Source organism: Vollenhovia emeryi, unplaced genomic scaffold (genome assembly GCF_000949405.1).
Source record: "Vollenhovia emeryi isolate VEMERY1.0 unplaced genomic scaffold, V.emery_V1.0 DF939155.1, whole genome shotgun sequence".
NCBI classification, from domain to species: domain Eukaryota; kingdom Metazoa; phylum Arthropoda; class Insecta; order Hymenoptera; family Formicidae; genus Vollenhovia; species Vollenhovia emeryi.
In genome coordinates, this window is record NW_011967211.1 from 1,281,671 (window position 1) to 1,303,175 (window position 21,505).

General features: G+C 43.5%; 2 protein-coding genes across 4 annotated transcripts in view; both read left to right on the forward strand.

The window, feature by feature from the left end:
* The window catches only part of LOC105565124 (CDK-activating kinase assembly factor MAT1), a 30,828-nt gene extending 21,063 nt beyond the window's left edge, over positions 1 to 9,765 (forward strand). For 2 of the 3 annotated variants that reach the window (XM_012018063.1, XM_012018062.1), the window contains exons 2-3: positions 6,413 to 6,536; positions 6,619 to 9,765. In XM_012018063.1, coding sequence (XP_011873453.1) covers positions 6,413 to 6,536; positions 6,619 to 7,463 — 969 coding nt within the window. In that variant the 3' untranslated portion in view covers positions 7,464 to 9,765. Of the gene's footprint in view, positions 1 to 5,523; positions 5,906 to 6,412; positions 6,537 to 6,618 lie in introns of those variants that run through there. The other variant, XM_012018060.1, reaches the window with a different exon arrangement.
* A 2,609-nt stretch (positions 9,766 to 12,374) lies between these two features.
* LOC105565123 (protein Wnt-1-like) overlaps positions 12,375 to 21,505 on the forward strand; it is a 47,940-nt gene continuing 38,809 nt past the window's right edge. Inside the window, exon 1 of the mRNA XM_012018059.1 lies at positions 12,375 to 12,997. Within this exon, the coding sequence (XP_011873449.1) occupies positions 12,927 to 12,997 (71 nt within the window). The 5' untranslated portion in view covers positions 12,375 to 12,926. The remainder of the gene's footprint in view (positions 12,998 to 21,505) is intronic.

The following is a 21,505-nucleotide window of genomic DNA, read 5'->3' on the forward strand; positions in this document are numbered from 1 at the left end:
TCCCTTCTCGCGCGCGCGACGACGTTGATCGGGATCGGCCTGCCGAGGGGCTGCAACCCCGTTGCACGGACAGCCGAGCGAAACTGAGGAGGACTGACAGTGCGTGCAACGCGGCTTTGCGCGGCCCTGCGCGCGGCCCGGGAGAGACGCCCTGCCATCTATCCTCGCACACGCCCCGCGCCCTCGTCCCCTCGCACCCCGGCGAGGGACGGGGGGAGGGGGGCGGGGAGGGCGCACTGTGCGAGTAGACGAGGGTGATATCCCTGGCGCAAGCGTGTATCTCTCTTCGTTTTATCGTCCTCGCCGTCGCCGTCGTCGTCGTCGTCGCCGTCGTCGTCGTCATCGTCGTCGTCGTCGACGTCGCCGTCGCGCACACTCCCGCTCTCCTTCCCTTCCTTTTCCCCGTTCCTCTTCCTCCCTCTGTCCCTCTGTCTCTCTCTCTCTCGCTCTCGCTCCTCGCACCACGCAGCATCCCTAGCCGGGAATCCGGGAATCGAATGCCGCCCCCGCGAGATACCACGGCGCCGATTAAACTTGGCAGTGGATAAGATTCATCCGTGTTTTTTCCCCCCCCCCTACTCTTCCCGTTGTATCCTACCCCTCCCACCCACCCCCTCCCCGCGATCGCGTCTTGTCGAGTTCGGGGTTTGCCGGTTCCGGGAATATCTGAGAACGTATGGAAATTGCACGCCTCTGCATACATGTCGCGCGTGTTGTTCTCGCGCTGTTACACGCCGTTTTATAAACAGTGGGAGAGCGTCGGGACGCCGGCGTCGAATGGAACAATTTAAATAACGTGCGCTGCCCGCTGCGAGCCCTCTTGCCGCTCTTTTGTTATTTCTATCGGGGAATTTCGTGCCTTCGAGAAATGTCATCGGACATTCCCGAAAGAATTGAAAATATCGGGAGAGATAGAGAGAGAGTGTGCGCGTGGAAGTTGCTGTCGAAGGTGAAGCGTTGACAAAAAAAAAATCTTCCCCGTTGCGCGGAACATTATGTATTACACGGGAGGGCGAGATATCGTCTCTTTAAAAGTCAATCGGTGGATTATCAATGAATAGTCGCCGATTTACAGTTACAAGCAGAGGAAACTCCCCGATTATGAAATAGGCTCCTAATATGAGACAGCGGAGTTTCCGCCAAGTTAATTAGGCGTCGTCTGTTTCACCGCGAATTTGTTGCCCTTGGAGTGAAATCCGTTTAGTCGTTTTATATATAGTCGTTGCGAAAAAAGATTTGCGATTGTATCTGGACGGTGAAAATCTACAGAGTTGAAAAATTTGTGTTGAATTTCGACACAAATTATTGTGTTAATTTTGCACAATATGGATATGTTAAATGGTCGCACTAATACTCTGCTAATATTTTAACACAAAACAAGTGCAGATTTCAAAATAATTTGAAATAAATTGTGTGTAAAATTAACATATTTTTAATGACAAAATGAATTTTACAAAATGTATTTTTTACATTTCACGGATGTAACAAGTCAAATGACGGTTCGAAATCACGCTCGCTTATGTTACATGGAACAAAATCAACATTTTATTCTGTAAATTTTAACAGATAAATCTTGTTACGAATAACAGAGAACATATGTATTGTGCAAAATTAAAAAATAAGTACACATTGCGTTGTTTTAACATTTATTTTCAATTATTCTAATAATTTTACATTTGAGATTAATTAACACAAGAGTAAAATGTTAAATTAACACATGAACGTGTTAAACATAAAACACAAAGATTTTAACCGGAATATTTTTTTTAGCAAGAAAACAAATTTTCCAACTGTGTACTATCTCAAATGTGAGATCAACGAGAAACGCGAGATCAACGTCCAGATACAATCGCAAATCTTTTTTTTCGCAACGATTACACTTTCGACGAATTCTATCTCATGTGTAGAGGACTTTCCTCTACACGACTGCAATTTTCGGTAGTACATTTACAACTGCAAATCAGTGACTGTTTTCAACGATAATTAATTCGCCGATTGACTTTCAGAGAGTGCGCCTCGCACTTTTTCCCAGTTCGATCGTCTTTGCGAGTTCCAGCGTATTTTTATGTTTTTCCCCCATTGCGAATTAATCTAAAGTCTATCTTATTAGCTGTTAATTAACTTTCGCGTAACGGCTTCTTCATAATTCTTCGCTGTTTAATGAACACGAACTTGCCACGGTAATTAATGGAAACTTTTGCGAATCCAATTACCTAAAATATTAAGAACGATAATAATTGCGATACGTATAATATTCGCGAGCGCCCCATCGATATTCGCGCCCCCCGGTTCCCCCCTGCGAAGCGGATATACCGACAATTCACAAACGGAATATCTCATGTCGCCCCATCCCTTTTCTCGCCGAGTCGTGCTTCACCCTCGACGAATCGAAGGCGTCGGGAAGCCCTCGCGACAGCCAAAGCTCCGCATTTCTGACCGATGCGCCATTTGGCCGCGTTTCGCGCCTGCTCGTTTTGCTTTCACTTTTTCCGCGCGCCCCGTGTTTAGGCCATGAATTTTCCAGCGTCGCCTGCCACCGGGGGATCCCCCCGCGGCCCCTCGCTCGCACGCCGCATCGCGGTAATATTCCGCCCTTTGACGGTTAATCGGCTTATTAGCTTATTAGCTTCGTCTTTTTTCTCGCCGGCGACTCACTTTGCGACAGATTCCCGCCGTTCTACTTTGCGGCGCGCAAAGTATCGCGGCGAGACCTTCGGCCAGCTCGAACGGACAAAATGTTCGATAAACAAATGCCCGTTCAGCAGGCGAACTGATAAATGGGTTAATAAATTCGATTGCGCGCTGCAAGTTTGCGGAACCGTCGGCGAGATCCGTGCTCATTAAGCGTGTCTGTTGAACGTTCCCTCCGTTCCTCGCGGTTTCGTTTTTTTTCGCTCTCCTACCCCCCCCCCCCCGCTTGGCTCGCAATCTAAAACGACGAATGTTTAACAATTGTTACGGAACCACAGGACGAATGTAAAGGGAGAAACAAAAGAGCCGAGTAGCCGTAATTTCGCAACTCCTGTTTTAAAAATGAACGCACACGTCGGGTTCCTGCAGATCACAGGCAGGAGACGCACGGTGAATTTGCACGGGAGAACGAGCGCACTATTTTTCATTTTCTCTTTACTTACTGACGTAAATTACGTAATCATACGGAGCTCATAAATTCAAGAACGTGTAATCTACTGTTACAAATTTTAATGTTTTATATATGTAGCAAAAATCCGCTCCGCGTACACCGACAAGTTTTCAATTTCACGCACACGCACGCACACGCGCGCATATTTATTCATTTTAATTGACAATAGTTATAATTTATGTACGTATACCCAGATACGGAAAGAATCTGAAACGAATTCTTTTTAAGTTCCCAAATTTTATCAAATGACTCTTCTTCCACCCCACTTCTGTTCTAAAAGGACTCTTACACCCACAGAAAAAAAATTTCCGGATCCAATGCCATCACACTTGAATGTATCATAAAATAGGATCGATATAGCGCCAATCATATTTATTATAGAGAAAGGATCATTTTAATCTTAAATGGCAACTTCTACAATCTAGAATAAAATAATAGTACGTATCGTCTTTTGTTGAATTTCGTGCGTTGTAAGATTGAGGGAAAATTTATTCTAAACGCGAGAATATATAAACTTACGTTTTAATTAGTTACTCTTGTCTCAATGTAGTAAGTCAGTCTTTCTTAATTCGACAGAGGAGAATAAGAATTATTGATTTTATTTTGAAATTGTCGTATTTTTATACTAAATGAAGCTGTGAAAAATATAAATGCGTCGAGAATATTTTTTCTCTCGGTAACAAAAATCCTTTCTGCACCCACAGAAAAAATTTTCCGGATCCAATGCTATTACACTTCAATGTATTATAGGATCGATATAGCGCCAATAATATTTATTATAGTGAAAGGAATATTTTAATCTTGAATGAACAATTCTAAAATCTAGAATAAAATGATAGTGCGTATCGTCTTTTGTCGAATATCGCGGTGCCAACTGCGTGCGTTGTAAGATTGAGGGAAAATTTATTCTAAACGCGAGAATATATAAATTTACGTTTATATAAGTTACTCTTGTCTCAATGTAGTAAGTCAATCTTTCTTAATTCGACAGAGGAGAATAAGAATTATTGATTTTATTTTGATATTGTCTTATTTTTACACTAAATGAGGTTGTGAGAAATATAAATGCGTCGAGAAAATTTTTTGTCTGGATAACAGAAATCCTTTCTGAGGGTGTAAGTGTTAAAAAATAATTCGCTTTTTATCCCTTACGGAAAAGCAATAAAATGATTAGTGGAAAATTACTGTGCGTATTGCGTAAAAAAATTAGTAAAGTCTAATGATTCAATTACTGATATACAGTAATTTTCCAGTAATTATTTCGTTACTTTTTTTCGTAAAAGATGTCACCAATTCTGAGCTCTTTTTCGGAGACAGAAGGAATTCTTTGTATCTAGAACAACCTTAATTTACTTCCATAAGAAATCAAAAGGTATACTTGTCTGTAATTTTTTTGAGCTACCGGAAAGGAATTCTTTTGAATTCATTTTTAGCGGATTACGTTAATTCATAAGGAATTTGAAAACGTGAATTCTTCTTGAGCTGATAAAATAATTACCTGCGCCATTTGGGAACATATCGACTGATCCCTTTCGCGAGGTCGTATTTCGATTTTACACAATTTCCAGTTTCCCCAGTAGCACAGTGCATTGGCCGATATTGTCCAACGTAAAGTCAATATTGGCTATGGAATAAATGTAAATATTGCACGATAATAATTATATAATATTACATTTATATTGGAAGCGCATTGGCTAATATTTAACAATGTAATAAGAATATTGGTCTAATATTGATACAATATTAGACCGATATTTTGCTACATAAGAGAAGGCGTCCATCTTATAATATTGGGAATACTAGATGTACATTATTTCCCATTGTTGCGCCAATATATTGTGCTACTATGGTTTCTGTTCAAACGCTCGTTCTGATCCTAAATGAGTATTTAAGCAGAAATCCCGAAAATCGCGTAGAATCGAGATACGACTTTGCGAAAGTAATCGGTCGAACGAACATTTAATATTATACTATAAATGTAATATTATATTTTATTTTGAAATATTTATCTTAAATATATATGATAAATTTACTTTAGGGTTTGACCTAAATTCAGTGAAACATATTAAAAACCTATACTGCAGCTTTTTGAAATAAAATTAATAGAATACACATAATAAACATAAAATATGTACAATAAAACAGAAATGTGTAAATTAAAGTATAATACAGTAATAAAGCCAGTTAAAATTATGTTTGCTTAAGAAAATTTAAACAATAAACAAGGACCTGAAAAACAAATTTATTAACGAAAACTAAATTAATTTTTTATAGCACCGTTAATTTTCGTAAATTCTATTCGGGACGGCCAGTTATATTGTTAGCTGATTAACAGCCGCCCCGTTTATTAAGTTCGTACTTTCTCACAATTCAATCGCCGTCTGTTGCATAATTGACAAAGGCAAGCGCGTTCACCAAACGGAGAGCAAACAAAGCGGAAAATGTACAATTTCAAGAGAACGGAAAACAAGTGTTTGCGCAACGAAATTTGTTTTCGAGAAATTTAATTTCCTTCAAAATTAAAGTTGCATTACTCGATGCCAACCTATCGATAGTCGGGGTTCGATAGCGTTCGAGAGAAGCAGCTTCAGGTTGTGCAGGTTATGTTGCCAGTGTGGCGTGGTTCGCGCGCGCGGCCGTGAGCAACGTTGTCCGAGTACGATGTTAGAACGTAACGTCAGGTAGTTCGCAGGTGGCAGTTGACTGTGCCGACCGCTTGCTTTAATTCATATTTCCGTGCGAGAAACGACAGCGTCGACAACGGTGAGTTGCGATTTATCGCGTTTGCGCGATAACCTATTCTGAAACCTAATCTACAGTGTGCCTTCTGCATCTAGAAACATTCTTATTCTATACAAACAAATCGAAACGCTCGGAAGGTTTGTCGACAATCCACGATTATGCAATGTACAGCTTACAATTAATCAACGTACACCAATTTTTTAAACGTATTTATTGACTACAAGATGGAATGTTTCCAGACGCGGAGGGCACATTGTAGATACGGCTCGAGCCTAATCTACAATGTGTTTCTCACGAGAAACATTCTACTTTGTACAGGCAAGTCAATATATTAAAAAAATTCGCCGACAATGCACGATTGCGCAATGTATGATATGCAGTTTATCAACGCGCACGAATTTTTGAAACGTGTCTATTGGCTACAAAATAAAATGTTTCTGGGCGCAAAGAGCTAGACTGGGCTTCTAAGCTAGGAGACGTCCCTCGTTCAATGTACATGTTTTACCTGGGTTTTTTTCTCCCCCGAAGATGGACGATCAAGCGTGCCCGCGGTGTAAGACCACCAAGTACCGGAATCCATCACTGAAGATGATGGTGAACGTCTGCGGCCACACATTGTGCGAGAGCTGCGTGGACCTGCTCTTTTTGAAAGGTCGACTCTATTTGTCATATTTAATTTGACGGAGGAGATTGCGATTCTTTCACTAACGTGTTTGTTTCTTACGACTATTCAGGCTCCGGGTCCTGTCCAGAATGCAAGATTCCACTGAGGCGAACGAACTTTAGGATTCAAATGTTCGAGGATTCTATGGTGGAGAAGGAAGTGAATATAAGGAAGCGTATCCTACGGGATTTTAATAAGAAGGAGGAGGACTTTGCCACATTAAGGGAGTACAACGATTATTTAGAGGAAATCGAGACGATAATATACAACCTGGCCAATAATATCGACACAATTGAGATGAACAAGAAGATAGAGCAGTATAAAAAGGACAACAAGGAGCAAATAGCGAAGAGTAAACTGAAGCTTGGCAGAAACGAGTATGAACTGGAGGAGATGATAGAATTGGAGAGACAGAAGGAGGAGGAAAGGAGGATAGAGTTTGTCAAGGAGGAGGTCGAGGCGAAGAAGAAAAAGATTCGCGAGAAGGAAGCGCTGATCGACGAGCTGATGTTCTCCGACGCGAATGCGAAAAATATCGTCGAGTCGTTCACTACCGCGATACAGGCCCAGAAGAAGGAGGCGAAAGCTGCCCAAGCCGCCACCGTTAGGGCGACTCAGTTCAGCACGGGAATTAAATTTGGTAATCAGGGAAATCAGAACTACTCGGTGCCAAAGATAGAAGAGGGGCCTCTCTACACTTACACGCCTATCCGGCAGCAGGTGGAAGGCCCGTCGCCGCCTAACTGGCGAGAGCTTCAAGCTCGCGGATACGTCTCGCACATACGTAACGAATGTCAGATGGAGAGAGCGGGTGGATTCAGAGCACACGTCGCGTGCCTACGAGCGTTGCAGGAAGCGATGGCCGGCTTGTATCACAATCCATCGCAACGGCAAGCGGAATTCGCGACTGTATGACCACGCAAGATATTTTCAACAACGAATGTGATATGCCCCTGTTTGTCCTAACTTTTTCAGTTGAAACATCAAATTACTTCTTCAATTAGCTGTCGAATTAAGATCATTGTGGTTTGTCACACACATGTTGTCAATGTCAACGTCGGAATTTGTCGTGCAGTGACAGTGCCTTGAGTATAAATTGATGCGTATATGACACATTATAGCTCATATTGCCAAAGCACTTCTGTCGTCAGAGAGATAATTTTCTGCTCTGTTAAATGTATATACATATATATATATCATTTTTAAGATGATTTTGTTATTTAGTTAAAATATCGTATTTAGAGTGGTATATATTCCTTTTTGCGATCAGAGGTAATGGCAGTTTTTCCGAAACAAAAACACACTCTATTACGCTTAACGAAATGCAATGTAAAATTAATATTGTTACTGGCATCGAAATATTGTGTAATATATGTATATGAATATATATTACATAATATATAATTCTGAAAGAAATATAATAAACTTTTGTGATTTATACGTCGGTGTTGTTTGCGGGAAAAAGATGGCCCCATTTATACTTTGAATTATTTGTAATTTATCTCAATTTTCACTTTAATAATTTATCATTATTGTGGCTTGTAATCAAATGCTTTTCAAACCCTTATCTACTGTTGCTCGTATAAATTTCTCTATCAGCTCCACAGATGGCAGCGTTAGCCTCGTAATATATTAAGAGGCAAAAATTGGCAAACAGGCTTGCCAAAAAAATGCCAATAGGCTTTTTTCTCGATAAAAACATGGACCAGAAATGTCAAATAGGTGCCTGTTTCTACTAGCTGTATTTCACTTTTTTAACAAAAACAAGAAACAAAAATGTTATCACCAAAATGTATAAGACGCAGGAAGCATATTTTTCTAAATAGCTAATTTATGGAAAAATTTGACATAAATATTAACGAGAAATGTTACAAAGTTATTAGAATTTGTATGAAAAAACATACAGTGGTAACGAAATGATTTTTCTACGTTATTCCACGACAGCCAAAATAAATGTTCATTTAGTTTAATCTTTACTTTCCTAAACTTTTAAATTTTCCAGAGAGCTTTTGTGTTCGAGTTTATTTTAACGGTTTCAATTAGTAAGTTCAATAAATAAATTACATAAATATTTCCGTTGATAAGTAAATATTAAAATATAAATGAATTCCGTTATGTTATTGTAGCGAGAAAACACAGGACCTTTAATTGTTTGTATATTTTTGTTTAAAAATAACATGAAATGTGATTTTCACTTTCCGTACGCCAGATTAAATATTATCGCGTTTCAAAAAAATACATCGTAACATACACCAGTACGCTCTCTCGATTATCGCAATGGCATATGCGTCGCTTTGTTTCGTAACTTGTAATTTGCTGTTATATAAATGAAAAGTGGAATAATTTTGGTAAATCCGAGTCTAATGCAGAAATTATCTTTATGCTTACCACATGTAATAACGGATAAAATTTGCATATCTATATCTTAATAGCATTGAGACTAAAAGTGGTGGAACACAAATCTCGTAATATGACATCATGATGATGTCATAATGACTTTATTCATCACTTGACAATTATATCAACGTCACTTCAATGTTACTTTGATGTCGTCATGATCTCTCGTTCTACTTGAGTACCTATCGAGGTTTCATTTCCACGGTAATGTTACAAATTATGCGTTACACACAACGCGAGCGTAGCTCGAGATGCGTAGAAGAAATCACAGATTAGAAATCGTTAATCTTTATCGAGCGCGTGATAAAATTAAAACTTACAATTCGAAAAATAGCGACCTTGATTTGAATTAATATTTATCGCCGAAGTTGATTATTCAAATTAATCTTGATCATATAAAATACTTACAATTATATATAATTCGGTGGTTTCAAAATTTTTTCAATTTTAAACGATTGTTATGTACAATTCGGTGATGTGACATTTGATATAATTGTTATTTAAACACGAGTTTAGGTTTGTGTATGAAGAAAGCGAAGTGCATTGAAATACCTTCGGTTTGGATAACGATAGATATTTACGATATCAGTATTGATTAAACAATGCTATTCGTGACTGGGAAATAACGAAACGATTGGTCCGTCAAGGAAAATCTTTCATTTCCATTATTGTAATGACGAGAATAATTTCGCTGTTATAATTATATCAATATGTAACTCATTTTATGGATAACACAACGTACGCGCTGAGTACGGTATAACTTTGCATAAATAAATGTAACGTTAAAGTTACAATATAAAAGTCCACTTCGTTTTCAAAAGTGCAGTTTTATGTAACATTTAGTTATACACCGAACTTTTCTTAAATCCGTAAAGAATAATTCGAGCAATACGAAGTTAATTATTTAATTACTCTCTCGCATTTGTCCTTTCTACCATTTAAATAAATTTATGCATCCACCGATTACGTTCAATGCTACTTTCGCGTTTATAATTTACCGAGTAGAGACATGAACTTTTCGCGTCTGCGAATAATGTCCTTCGGTCGAAAATGATAAATAGCGGATCGAAATTTTTATATCATTACCTATTTTCTCAGAAACAAAATCATTTGTCAGCCACATGATTTTCTACATTATTAATCATTTAGTTCATAAACTTTCTCCGTCATCATTAAACAGAAGAGCACAGCGTAGTCTTTGTTTCTTTAATAGTCTAAAAATGATCAACTATCCCAATAGCACGGGTGATCGTTATGAACTCAAAAAGAATTCACTTTTTAAATTCGTTAAGAAGTAGCACAATCAAAATAAACTTCAAGAGAATTCCTTTTTAGTGTAAATTTTTATAGAGTGTAAAAAGAAATCTTATTCGAGAAAGAGCTCAGAATTGATGACATAAAAGCGAATTCTCTTTCAACTCCTCCAGGGAAAAAAAGATTCATTTCATAATTCGAGATTTCGCGTCATTTTGACGTCACCTTCTTTGCTGGGTTGTCATGCTTACAAGGACACGCTAGTGCGTAAACGGACACGAGTAGCGGTAGCTTTTAACTCTTCAACTCTTGATACGATTTGACTTATAAGTTTATCAAGTAGGGTTCGTAGTGGATTTCAAGTTTACACGCTGAAAAGAAAATTTTCGCTACCGCACAGCCAATTATTTTGCTAAACACATTTTGCTGCCGTAACCATAAATTTCTAAAGCACAGCAAACGGTTTGCTGTCGCACCTAAGCTTCTTTAGCTGTCACAACTAAATATCAGCTGTCCGTATTTTACGACTGACATTTAGTGGCCACGTGCAGTTTTCAACATACGGCAGCTACGCTTCTCTTTCCGTGCAGGGTAACATTCATAAAAATAATAATACCCTCCAACTGTTTTCAGTGACAATCCACTGATTGACTTTCAGAGAGTACCTTTTTGCAAAACTTTTATAGCAATTGTAAGACACAAAGGTTTTTAAGACAAAAGGTTAGCGAATTAACAACTGTATTAAATATTAATTTTAAAAAGTAAAAATCAAACAAAACTGTCACCACAGCCCTGTCCACGCGGAAGGACCGGCTAAGGCAAAAATAACTAAAATTCAAATGTCGCCGTATAAATAGCGGGGGGGGGGGGGCATCTACATAGTTTTGCGTTGCAGCATTCACTAATAGCGTGTTCGGTTGGTTGCACTAGTGCGCACTGAGTGCACACTAAGCCTTGTTTCCAGTGAATTCTTATATTTAAAGATCATCTTAAGTACATCTTGCGGTACTTCTTATCCAGAAAAATGGTCTGCACAACATTTACGCGGATCATTTTTCGACTAAATACTCTTTGAACATGTGTTTAAGACAAAGTTAAATATAAGAGCCGACTATAAACAGGCCTTAGTGTGCACTCGGTGCAAGTAACCGAATTCGCTACAAGTTTGCTGCACAAAGCGTATGACAACCGCAGGTATAGCTGTCCGAAATATTACTATTTATTGGGGCTGTTCTAACCCTAAGTCCCAGTCTACAATAGAGATTTAAACCCTAAGGCCCGGTTTCACCAACGCGAGTTAATCTAATCGGTCGGTTAACTTAACAGGGTGCCAACATAAAACTTCTTTATTAATCTATTTTCTTGGTATCAGTTTTATGTTCGGCTGTTGGCACCCTGTTAAGTTAACCGACCGATTAGATTAACTCGCGTTGGTGAAACCGGGCCTATGCCTTAAGAAATTGACTAATCACAGTCGCGTTTTCTATTCATACTTGACCGTGATTGGCCAATTTCTTAAAGCTTGGGGCTTGAACCATCTATTGTAGACTGGGACTAATTAGACACGTGGTGTAACCATACCGTGTAGGGTACCTCTGAGTTTTATCGCACGAGCCACTGTGTTACTTACTAAAAAAGCGAACTCTCTCTCGTTCGATTCGGGAAATGAGACCGCGGTCCGGTGTCTACGAGCAATTGGAAATCCACCGCGGGCCAAATATCCGATGGTCTCCCATCTCGTGGCAGCGACGTAAACGCGCTGGCGGCGCGACGCAGGGACAGGGACAGGGACGACAACAGGGTCTACGCCGTTAAGTCGGATTCGGTGAGACAAGCGCGAGCCGAGGAACGAATCGCGAGCGAGCGAGCGTACGCGCTCGCACCGTCCCGTCGTCGGTGCGCCGAAATGCTTAATTAGCGCGAGTGGAGCCTCGGAGGCTCTTCGGCGACGCGGCCAATCGGCGTGCCGCGAACGAGCGGCGACTCCGCCCACCGTGTGAGCCCCGTTGCCCTTTTCCTCGTGACTACCGGCCACAGTCCGTACGCGAACGTGCACGGAGCGTCGTCTCGCCCGTGTCGGCTCCGGTTGCGATCATCGTGCGCGACTACGACGACGACGACGACGGCTGCTCTCGTCTCGCACATTTTTTCGCCAGCGCCGAGGTTCCGCCGATAAAAATTCCCCAGGGGGGGGGCTCGTAGGATTCCCAGACTTTTCGGCGCGCGGCGCGATTTACGGCCGATTCGCGCTCCGTTATTCGATTGCGTCGCGGTCGCCGGAAACATGTAAGGCGAGACGAGGGGACCAGACGTTGGAGCCGAACTTTCGTCCGCAGTCTTTACGAGCACGGCGCGCCGCGAGGAAGGACGCGGGTAACGCGCGGGGTGTCGATCCGCTCCGGCCGCGCGCTCCGAGATCGCTCGGATCCTCGCCGCGTTCCGCCTCCCTTCTCGCTCCTTCTCGTTCGCGCGCGATCTACGGTCGGATCGCACGGCCCGACGTTCGCGTATCGCGTTCGCGGAAAAAACCATGCAAAACATGGACGGTCGTCGGCGGCGCATGTAAGAATGCGGGGCTGAGAAGGTAACAACGGGCCAACGCAATCTCTCCGCTCCTTCGCGCCTTTACGAGGAGATTCGACTTCGAGGATTCGACGGTCGAGTTGACGGGGGAAAAAGAGAGAAAGAAGGAGAATCTACACGGGATCGCCGCAACGTACGCTCGTCATGTCAATGAGTTACCTGCTTGTGTCTTTGCTGATCGTCGCGTGGCAAAGCGGCGCGGAAGCCAACTGGTGGTGAGTCAAAGTTGCCACGTATCTTTTATCAGCTAAACAAACCGGGACGGCGAGAGGTTTCCTATTTAACCCCCGTCGTATGCTGTTGCGGCGTGAAAACGCGTGGCACGATCGCCGCCATGGGACTGGGCTTAATCTGAGTCGTCGAAAGACTTGGAATGTTCCAGTGCAGAGCGGAACAACATTTTACACCAAGCTTGACCCTTGAACGCAAGTCACAGAACTCCGAATCGTCGAAAAGTTATTTTTAACTGTCAACTTTTGCCTCCTTTTAATCGGCGACGCTTACGAAGATGGCGATTGCTAAGCCCTGGCTAATCTAAGTCGTAAAAATATTTAGGGCCAGTTTCACAAACGTCGGTTGACCGGTTAACCAGAGTCCAGTCGAGTCCCTATCTTTTTCCACCTTATTACTTAAGGGGAGACGGAGGATCAATTAACCTTCGGTTAACTGTTAACCAGAGTTCACTCGACTCCCAATCTTTTTCCGTCTTATTATTCAAGAAGAGACGGAGAGTCAATTAACCTTTGGTGAGCAGTTAATCGACGTTTGTGAAACCAGCCCTTGGAAAACATGTAGAATGGAAGCGTATTTTGAAACGTTTTTAACTCAGGTTGGTTCTCCAACTCAAGTCATAAAATTCGTGCGATTTAAAATTGTTTATTTCAAATTTTTCAACTCTTGTCTTTTTTTTTTAAATTATTTCGTCAATCTTTTGCGAGGCTACGATCTCTTGTCGCGCGACAACAACAGCTGGAATAAGAAGCGCAAACTTGGGAAAAAGTTGGCGACGATATCTGAAAATCGTCTTAATTATTCCGGCGCTTAAATGCGCGTTTAGACTCTCGTGTTGCTGCAAGACGATACACTTTAAGTTGTAATTTTATACTGGACAGAGTTTAACTAAACCTTCCGACTATGTCGTCGCGCATATTCCTTAGATCGTGGACGTAGATCTTTGGTACTTTCACTGGCAAGAAACGCCTATCGACGCCTCCGGTTTCTTGTGGAAGAAGCCGGGGGCATCTAGAGACATTTTATTCTCCCAGCCACTCGCGATCTTCGAATAACAATTAATTCGCGAGTGTTAGAGTAACGTAAAAGTATAGTTGAAACATTAATCGGCAGAGGGGGAATTAACGTAAAGAAACAAACACAAGACCATCGTCCATAATTAAAAAGATTACAGCAACCCTAAAGCGCAACCCTTTGAGGCACGCACGGGAAAACAATTCTTCTTTTTAAAATTTCTGAAGTCAATATTTGAAAAGTTGAAAATGCAAGATGGTGGATTTAATATAAGGAGTCGAAATTGCAAAAACTGCAATCGATTTAGCTGGAGCCCGGTATTCGCAAGTTTTTCAGATTGCTACACCCACAGAAAAAATTTCCGGATCCAATGCTATTACATTTCAATGTATTACGAAATAGGATCGATATAGCGCTAATCGTATTTATTATAGAGAAGGGGACATTTTAATCTTAAATAAAAAATTCTAAAATCTAGAGTAAAATGAATCGTCTTTTGTCGAATATCGCGGTGCCAACTGCGTGCGTTGCAAGATGGAAAGAAAGTTTATTCTAAACGCAGTATATGAGTTACTCTTGTCTCAGTATAGCAAGGCAATCTTTTTTAATTCGACAGAGGAGAATAAGAATTATCGATTTTATTTTGCTATTGTCTTATTTTTATACTAAACGAGGTTGTGAGAAATATAAATGCGTCGAGAATAGTTTTTGTCTCGGTAACAGAAATCCTTTCTGAGGGTGTGATTACACATACATATGAGGTCAGAATTACAACATTCACAATGGCGGATCCAGCATGGCGTCTGAAAATCAGCATTTGAATTTTGCAATTCTGACACCAGAATCGTAATCAGCGACTTGAAAAGCCGCAAAAAAGGGTATACTTCAAAGGGTTAAAGATCGTTCCTGCAAAGTGCTTTTCGTCCAATCCTGTATTAACTTGAGATCATGTTTTCAATCTCACAGACCGGTATGTTCACAGTCGGATCTTATATTCGAGACCGTCTTGAATTCATCTAGAAGTTCCGTATGGAACATTTCATTGGCTACGGCGTATCCAAGGATGATCTTAAGACGGTCTTGAATATAAGATCCGACTATGAGTACCTTAGACTAAAGATCCCTTCTGGTGCCCTGCAACGGCGCGTTAAAGTGAAAATTCGTAAAAGCTGACGACGCGCCGGGCGTCGTAAAGATATCGTCATTATTTATCGAGAACAAGTTTATCCAGATTTATAATATCATTAGCGTGCAATCGCGTGCGCGCGCGATCAGGGAATGCATTCTCCTGCAAGCATCATCTCTATCCACGGTAATTTCCTCCGGGAGACGAAGGCAAACTTGTCCCTCCCTCGCTCTCTCCCCCCTACCCCCCCCCCTCTCTATCCGAACACCTCGCCCGCGCCGTTCGGCCGCGGCCGGCCTGAACAAATGTGTTCTCCACCGCAGACAAATATCCTCCGCGAGTTCTGGACAGTCGATTATTTTTATTGACACGACGATCGCGCGTTGATGCCACGGGTGTTTCTCGCGTGAAACACGGCGCGCTGCGGAGTGTATCACGCGAGCGGGGAATCCCGAGTCCACGGGGGAATACGGCTTTCTTCGTGATTATTTCCTACGGCAGCATCCCCCGAGACGTTGGCCGCGCGCGGATCCAAAGTGGCGCGTAAGTAGCGAGTTATTATGCGAGTTATGTTCGACGCCACTCAACGGCGGGTTCAAGGATACGTATTGGAAACCGCAACTGTACGGTCTCGTAATCACGAAATACCTGCTTCATCTCGACCGGCTGTCCTCACCGTAGGGAAGCGGCGAACCGGCCGTACGTTTCGCTCGGTGGTAAAAGTGGAACGATTGAGAAATAATCGCGTCAATTCCTATCGTCAATGCGCGCTGAATCCCGAATCGACCGCGTAATTATCGACGAACCTTGGTGAGATTAAAGTTACGCAACTCCAGCGAATGTACAGGTCAAATTTATGTCCCTGTCTCTAGTCGCGATCAACTCGCGACTTTTCCGTAAGAGCAGAATTTTCGCACATGCGCTTCTCTCGCGAATGAATTCAACGAATCGAGTCCCAGGGACTTTCCCTCGGCGATTACTTACGTTTAAAGACGCATTCTCTTTTACCACTCGCCAGGTTATTGTAAAAAGCATTGCTCGTTATCGAAAAAGTCCTCACCTGGCGGGTAGAAAACGTAATTAAAAAGTAAGTGGGACTCCAATCGCCGGGCACTCTGGGGAAAAAAAGACAGTTAAGCAAACCATTTTGGGGCCCACAATTAGTAATCGAATTATTGGGAAAAATTTTGACCGTTTTTTTGTAGTTAAGCAACTTAACATTTCGGTTAGTGCCTCTTAAATGAAAATGATCTTTGCGTTACTGAATATCGACAGAACTAATTGAGAGAATTGATTAGTATCACTCGAGGGGGAAACCGCTGAGGGCATTGTGGTGTACAGATTTGCGGCATCGCTGGGCATTACTAGGCATTTTTAGGCCTTGCCGGAGCACTTTAAGGATAAAGTAAGATAAAATAAGATAATAAGATACAGTAATACCCACTAGGCATTAGTGGGCATTGGTGTACACGATTTTGATCAGCGGTTTCCCCCTCAGATAAAATAAGATAACACAAGATAAATAAAATAAAATAAGATAATAAGATAAAGTAATGCCCACTGGGCATTAGTGGTGTGCAAGATTTCGGTTAGCGGTTTCCCCCTCGGTATTACTTAAAAATCTTGGACACAGATAGAATAGCTAATTTTAGTTACGCGGGGTAAAATTCGTAAAAGCTCAGGTAACGTTAATCAGGTGCGATCGGGAACACACGGCCGCGTGTCGGAAAGGATTTCGGCGGAAATTTGAAGAATGTTTATCGACGCGCCGGACAGTCGTCGATATAGTCACGAATCCATAATGGACGAATAATCCCCTTCGATCGGGGGGTCCGAGCCGCCGCCGCCGCCGCGAGCGAGATCGGAGGAAGCCCCGGCGGTGAATGGCTACGAGCCGCGCCGCTACGGTATTATAGGTAGCGACAACGTGCCCCTACAATCTTAAATGAGGAAGAGACCGCTCGATCCTTTACGGTCGGGCATGATTTTCTACCCAGATATTTCATTTCCGACAAACCCGTTCCCTCGGGCGATTAATCGCCCACCGCTATCGGCGCGCGTGGCGAATCCGCCGATTAGGGTCACCGATACGCCGATATTGGAAAGTATCGACCATCTATTCGCCTTTAACTTCGATCGCGCGGCACAATGATATTTCATACATTCCGGGCGAGCGGTACTCCAACGTTGAGCTGCTGCTTTTCCTCGTGTCATAAGAACGAGACAAATGCGACAGGTTCCGCCTTGTGAGTTGTCTTCCATTTTGTATTTTTTCATACCTGTACGTGCCTCGGTGGTCGAATTGGCGAGCGGAAGGTCCAGGTTCAAACCTTGGCCGAGGTAAACTTTTCGCGGTAAATTGAAAAATGATAACCATTCAGACATCCTGTCTTGGCTCTTGTGTCCTTTATTCCTTCGAATTTCACGTCAGAGCCTGATACCACGCTATAAGTATTCGGCTGGTCACACTAAATCTACGCTTTGTGTTGCGTTGCGAGCTTCTGCTGTTGGACTTCCACAACTGTGCGAGATGGTGAAAGAAATCGTGCGCACAACGATGGGCGTGCAGTTGGTAATCGCCAAGTTCTCTTTTTATACTGTGACATTATTTTTATACTCTAATTGCGGCCGCCACAACACACAAGAATATGTTGACACGATAGATTTTTCCATACGCGATCGCCATTGAGAAGGAGTTGGTCGAAACGTTCGACGTCGTTGATTTCAAATAAACCATATAAAATTTGTTACATCCGCGCCTTATATCTAGCGCCCGGCTCTTATTGCCCCCTGCATTGCGACTTTTAATTAGAGCCTGATGAATTTTATTGTCTTTTATTTTTATTCTACTGTTCTTTTTGTTAAGCATACCGTGGCATCGATGTCGCTCCGTCCAGGTGCAAACGCATGATAAAAGTATCGACAGCTTTTTAATGAAACATCGCAACTGTGATAAGGTCGAAATTTGAGAGATGAAATTTAAGGGAAAAATAAACGAGTGTCTGCTCTTTTGATTTTTCATCACTGCCCCCCGTGGTATCGCGTTAGTCTCAACTTGGTTTAAGTGAAAAGCACGCGGCTCGCGATTACCCGTTTAGTTAGCTACCGAGGAGCGCGTCAGGTCGGACGTTCTCGCCCTCCCGGAGAATACCACTATTACGTCTTAGCTATCGGCGATCATTAAAGGGTAGCTTACCGACTAAATTGAAGAATATCCCTGGAGAGTCGACTCGACTCTTATCCGATCGTGAAAACTAATGGCGTGTACGAGTGCGGCGCGCCACGTCGAGATCAATCGACTCGAATTACCGATCGCATTTTAGATATCGCAATTGCACCGATATCCTACAGTTATCATCTATCAATTACGATCGCGAAACGTCTATCCGGGAATTGAGTTTCAGCGTAGATTCGCGCGAGGGGTCTCGTTGCCTCTCGACTCGTCGGCGCGACGTCGCGTCTCTTCTTTCACCCCGGCAAATGGTTTATCAAAGCGCGCGCTAACGCGCTTGATTCCACGTCGTCATTATGGATGTCCATTGTGGGATGCCGGAGGACCGTATCTCGAAGCGAGTCATGAATTTTCGAAGCTCCCGATTCTCGCTACGGGAACGCGAGGGCCCCGTCTCCTCGCCGTGCGCCGCATTGATTCAGGGGGCGCCTCGAGCATGACTGTCCCGGTTTTAATGAGGTTTAACGAGGGCTTCCTTTCTTATTTTCAGCTTTTGTTTACCGTTTCGAGCGGGCACTCGATTTATCGATCTCTCGCGCTCTTCCGCCACCGCGTCCATAGAGTCTAACATGCTTCGGAATTAGACGCGCACCCTCGACTTGTTCCTCTCGGCTTATCCGACGAAGGGCGAAACGGGACAATTTACTGCTCCTTCTCCCTCCCTCGCTTTCTCTCTCTCTCTCCCTCCCTCTCACTCACTGTGTAAATTTGTCGACAAAATCTAGTATGCCGTTTGTTGCGTAAGATGCTTTTAATTGTGTTACAACAAGGCGTATTTGAATTCTGCGACGTAATAAAGTGTGCTTCGAATATTTGAATCGAAACGAGTTTCTTGAAATTCATGAAAGATATAGAAAAACGCTAAAAACGAGCAGCTCTTTCGACTGTGCGAGGTAAAATTTCCCGCTACCGAACGATCAGTAGCTGACAAATCAGCCGCGAGCCGCGTCAGATAACTGCTGCCATTGTCAACTATTAAAAACGAAATACGGAGATCGATAGATTGTACGGTATCGAATGGTATCTTCTCGGGCGGGAGTTGGTTGACGGGCCGGTAAACGAAAGCCCTCCCTGAGCGGATTACAAAGTCTAGATACCAAGGCCGAACCCGCCGTCCGCGGTGATTGAGAAAAATGCGGCGGCGGCGGCCGACGCGCTCGCTCCCGACTGACGAAGACGAGCGATCGAGACAAAGACGTCGCCGCTGTCTTTTGAAACGTCACGATCTTCATAAAGATATAGAAAGAGCGCGGCCGTAAAGCAACGCGCGGCCGAGCGCGAGGGTGGCGGAGGAAACGCGCAGCCGCCGCCGCCGCCGCCGCCGCCGCCGCCGGGGCGGATTTAATAAAAGCGTCTTTATTGCCAAACGCGAGTCTCTCCGGTCGGTGCGTTATAGTTGCACGCGCGCATCGTCTTTACGACGAGCGATTAAAATCGGTATTAACACTCTAACGTTACCCCCGCAATAATCCCGGCCGCGTCGCTCTGCCGGCAGGCCGCCGGCCATTATCCGGCTCGTCCCGAAACGACCCGGGACGACGGTCAAGCCGGACCCCGAATGACGATTTTGCGCTTTATTCCCCCGCGCTTTTATCGCACGGCCGGCGCACATCCGCCGGCGGCGATGACATCGCCCGGACCTGGACGGTGTCGTCGCCGTAAGCTCGTTTACAGGCGACTTTCTTCCCGCTTTAACGCACGATCGTAACGCGATTGCGCGCGGTAACGTTTCGATGCCGACGGGACGTTTAATTAATATTTGCCCGATACGCGCGCGTGTAACGCTGGACGACGCTATGGGCGTTTTCGATCAATTAATAATAATCTTTGTATTTGTACATTTTGCCTTTATTTTGGAGACATTGGCTGCTACTCGGCTTTGAGAGATGCTCTGAGAAAAAGAAGACAGCAACCCATTTTGGGGCCCACAATTAGTAATCGAATTATTTGGATTGTTCGTGACACTCTAATCGTTTACGAATTTTACCCCGGGTACTAACTAAAAATCGCAATTAGCTATTCTATCTATATCCAAGATTTTTAAGTAATACTAATCAATTCTCTCAATTAGTTTCGTCGATAAAAAAAGCGGTCAAAATTTTTCCAAATAATTCGACTACTAATTGCGGGCCCCAAAATGGGTTGCTAATTGCCCTCTTTCCCCCCGAGTAATCTCTTTTTAAGTCAAAGAATGTAATACATATTCGATAAACTGAAGAGTAAAAAAGGCCCCCGATGACTCGTTCTCTTTCCCGCTTTCTTTTATGGACGCAGGAATCCTCGAATTCGAGAATGTACTTTACGCGCAGACAAAGACTCGCGGCGGTGTATCGTATCGCGGAGCATCGGGAACGCTCGTCTGAAACTCGAGGTGGATTACTTGCGGGATTCGATGACGGGATGAGGGCGCGTCGTTATGCGTTTCGTTTCGCGACGTATAGGAAGCGCTTTATAGGGACGACGGTCGCGTCGCGGCCAATACGACGCGCGCGTCTCGTCGTACTTTAGTTACTGCTACTCCCGGTCCTCGTATATTTTTTTTATAAGACCCATATAAAAAGTACCGTAATATATGACCGAGCCGTCTCGTAAAAATAAACGGCATCGCCGCCGATAACGTGTTCCCCTTCGGCGCGACGTGTCATCCCCTCGCGAAAGCCTCCCCCTCCCCCTCCCCCCGAGATCCGGTGGCGCTACGCTACGCCCGGGCCAGGCCGAAGGGATAAATCGGGATTACCGGCGCGTTCCGTTAATTCGATCGTACGGAATTCGCGCGGGGCGCCGGATCGCGCCTATAAAATCCGCTCCCCGCCGGAAACTTATTTCCCCCGCGTTAAACTCACGGCCGTAACGCCCTCGCGTTACGCAAGATGGATTTTTCGGCGAAACCCTCGGACGATCGGGAGAGAGAGAGAGAGAGAGAGAGCGGGTACCGTCGAATCCTCGCGGCGCGTTAATAATAACCCCGTGATACGTTGGTAGCCTGAAGGATCATCGGACGGCACGGCACGGCACGGCGTGGCATGGCACACGGAGGCTTCAGTGGCGCGCGGCAAAAACCTAATAGCATCCTGTTTTGTTTAGTATTTCTCGTTTTACGTCGAGAGAGAGAGAGAGAGA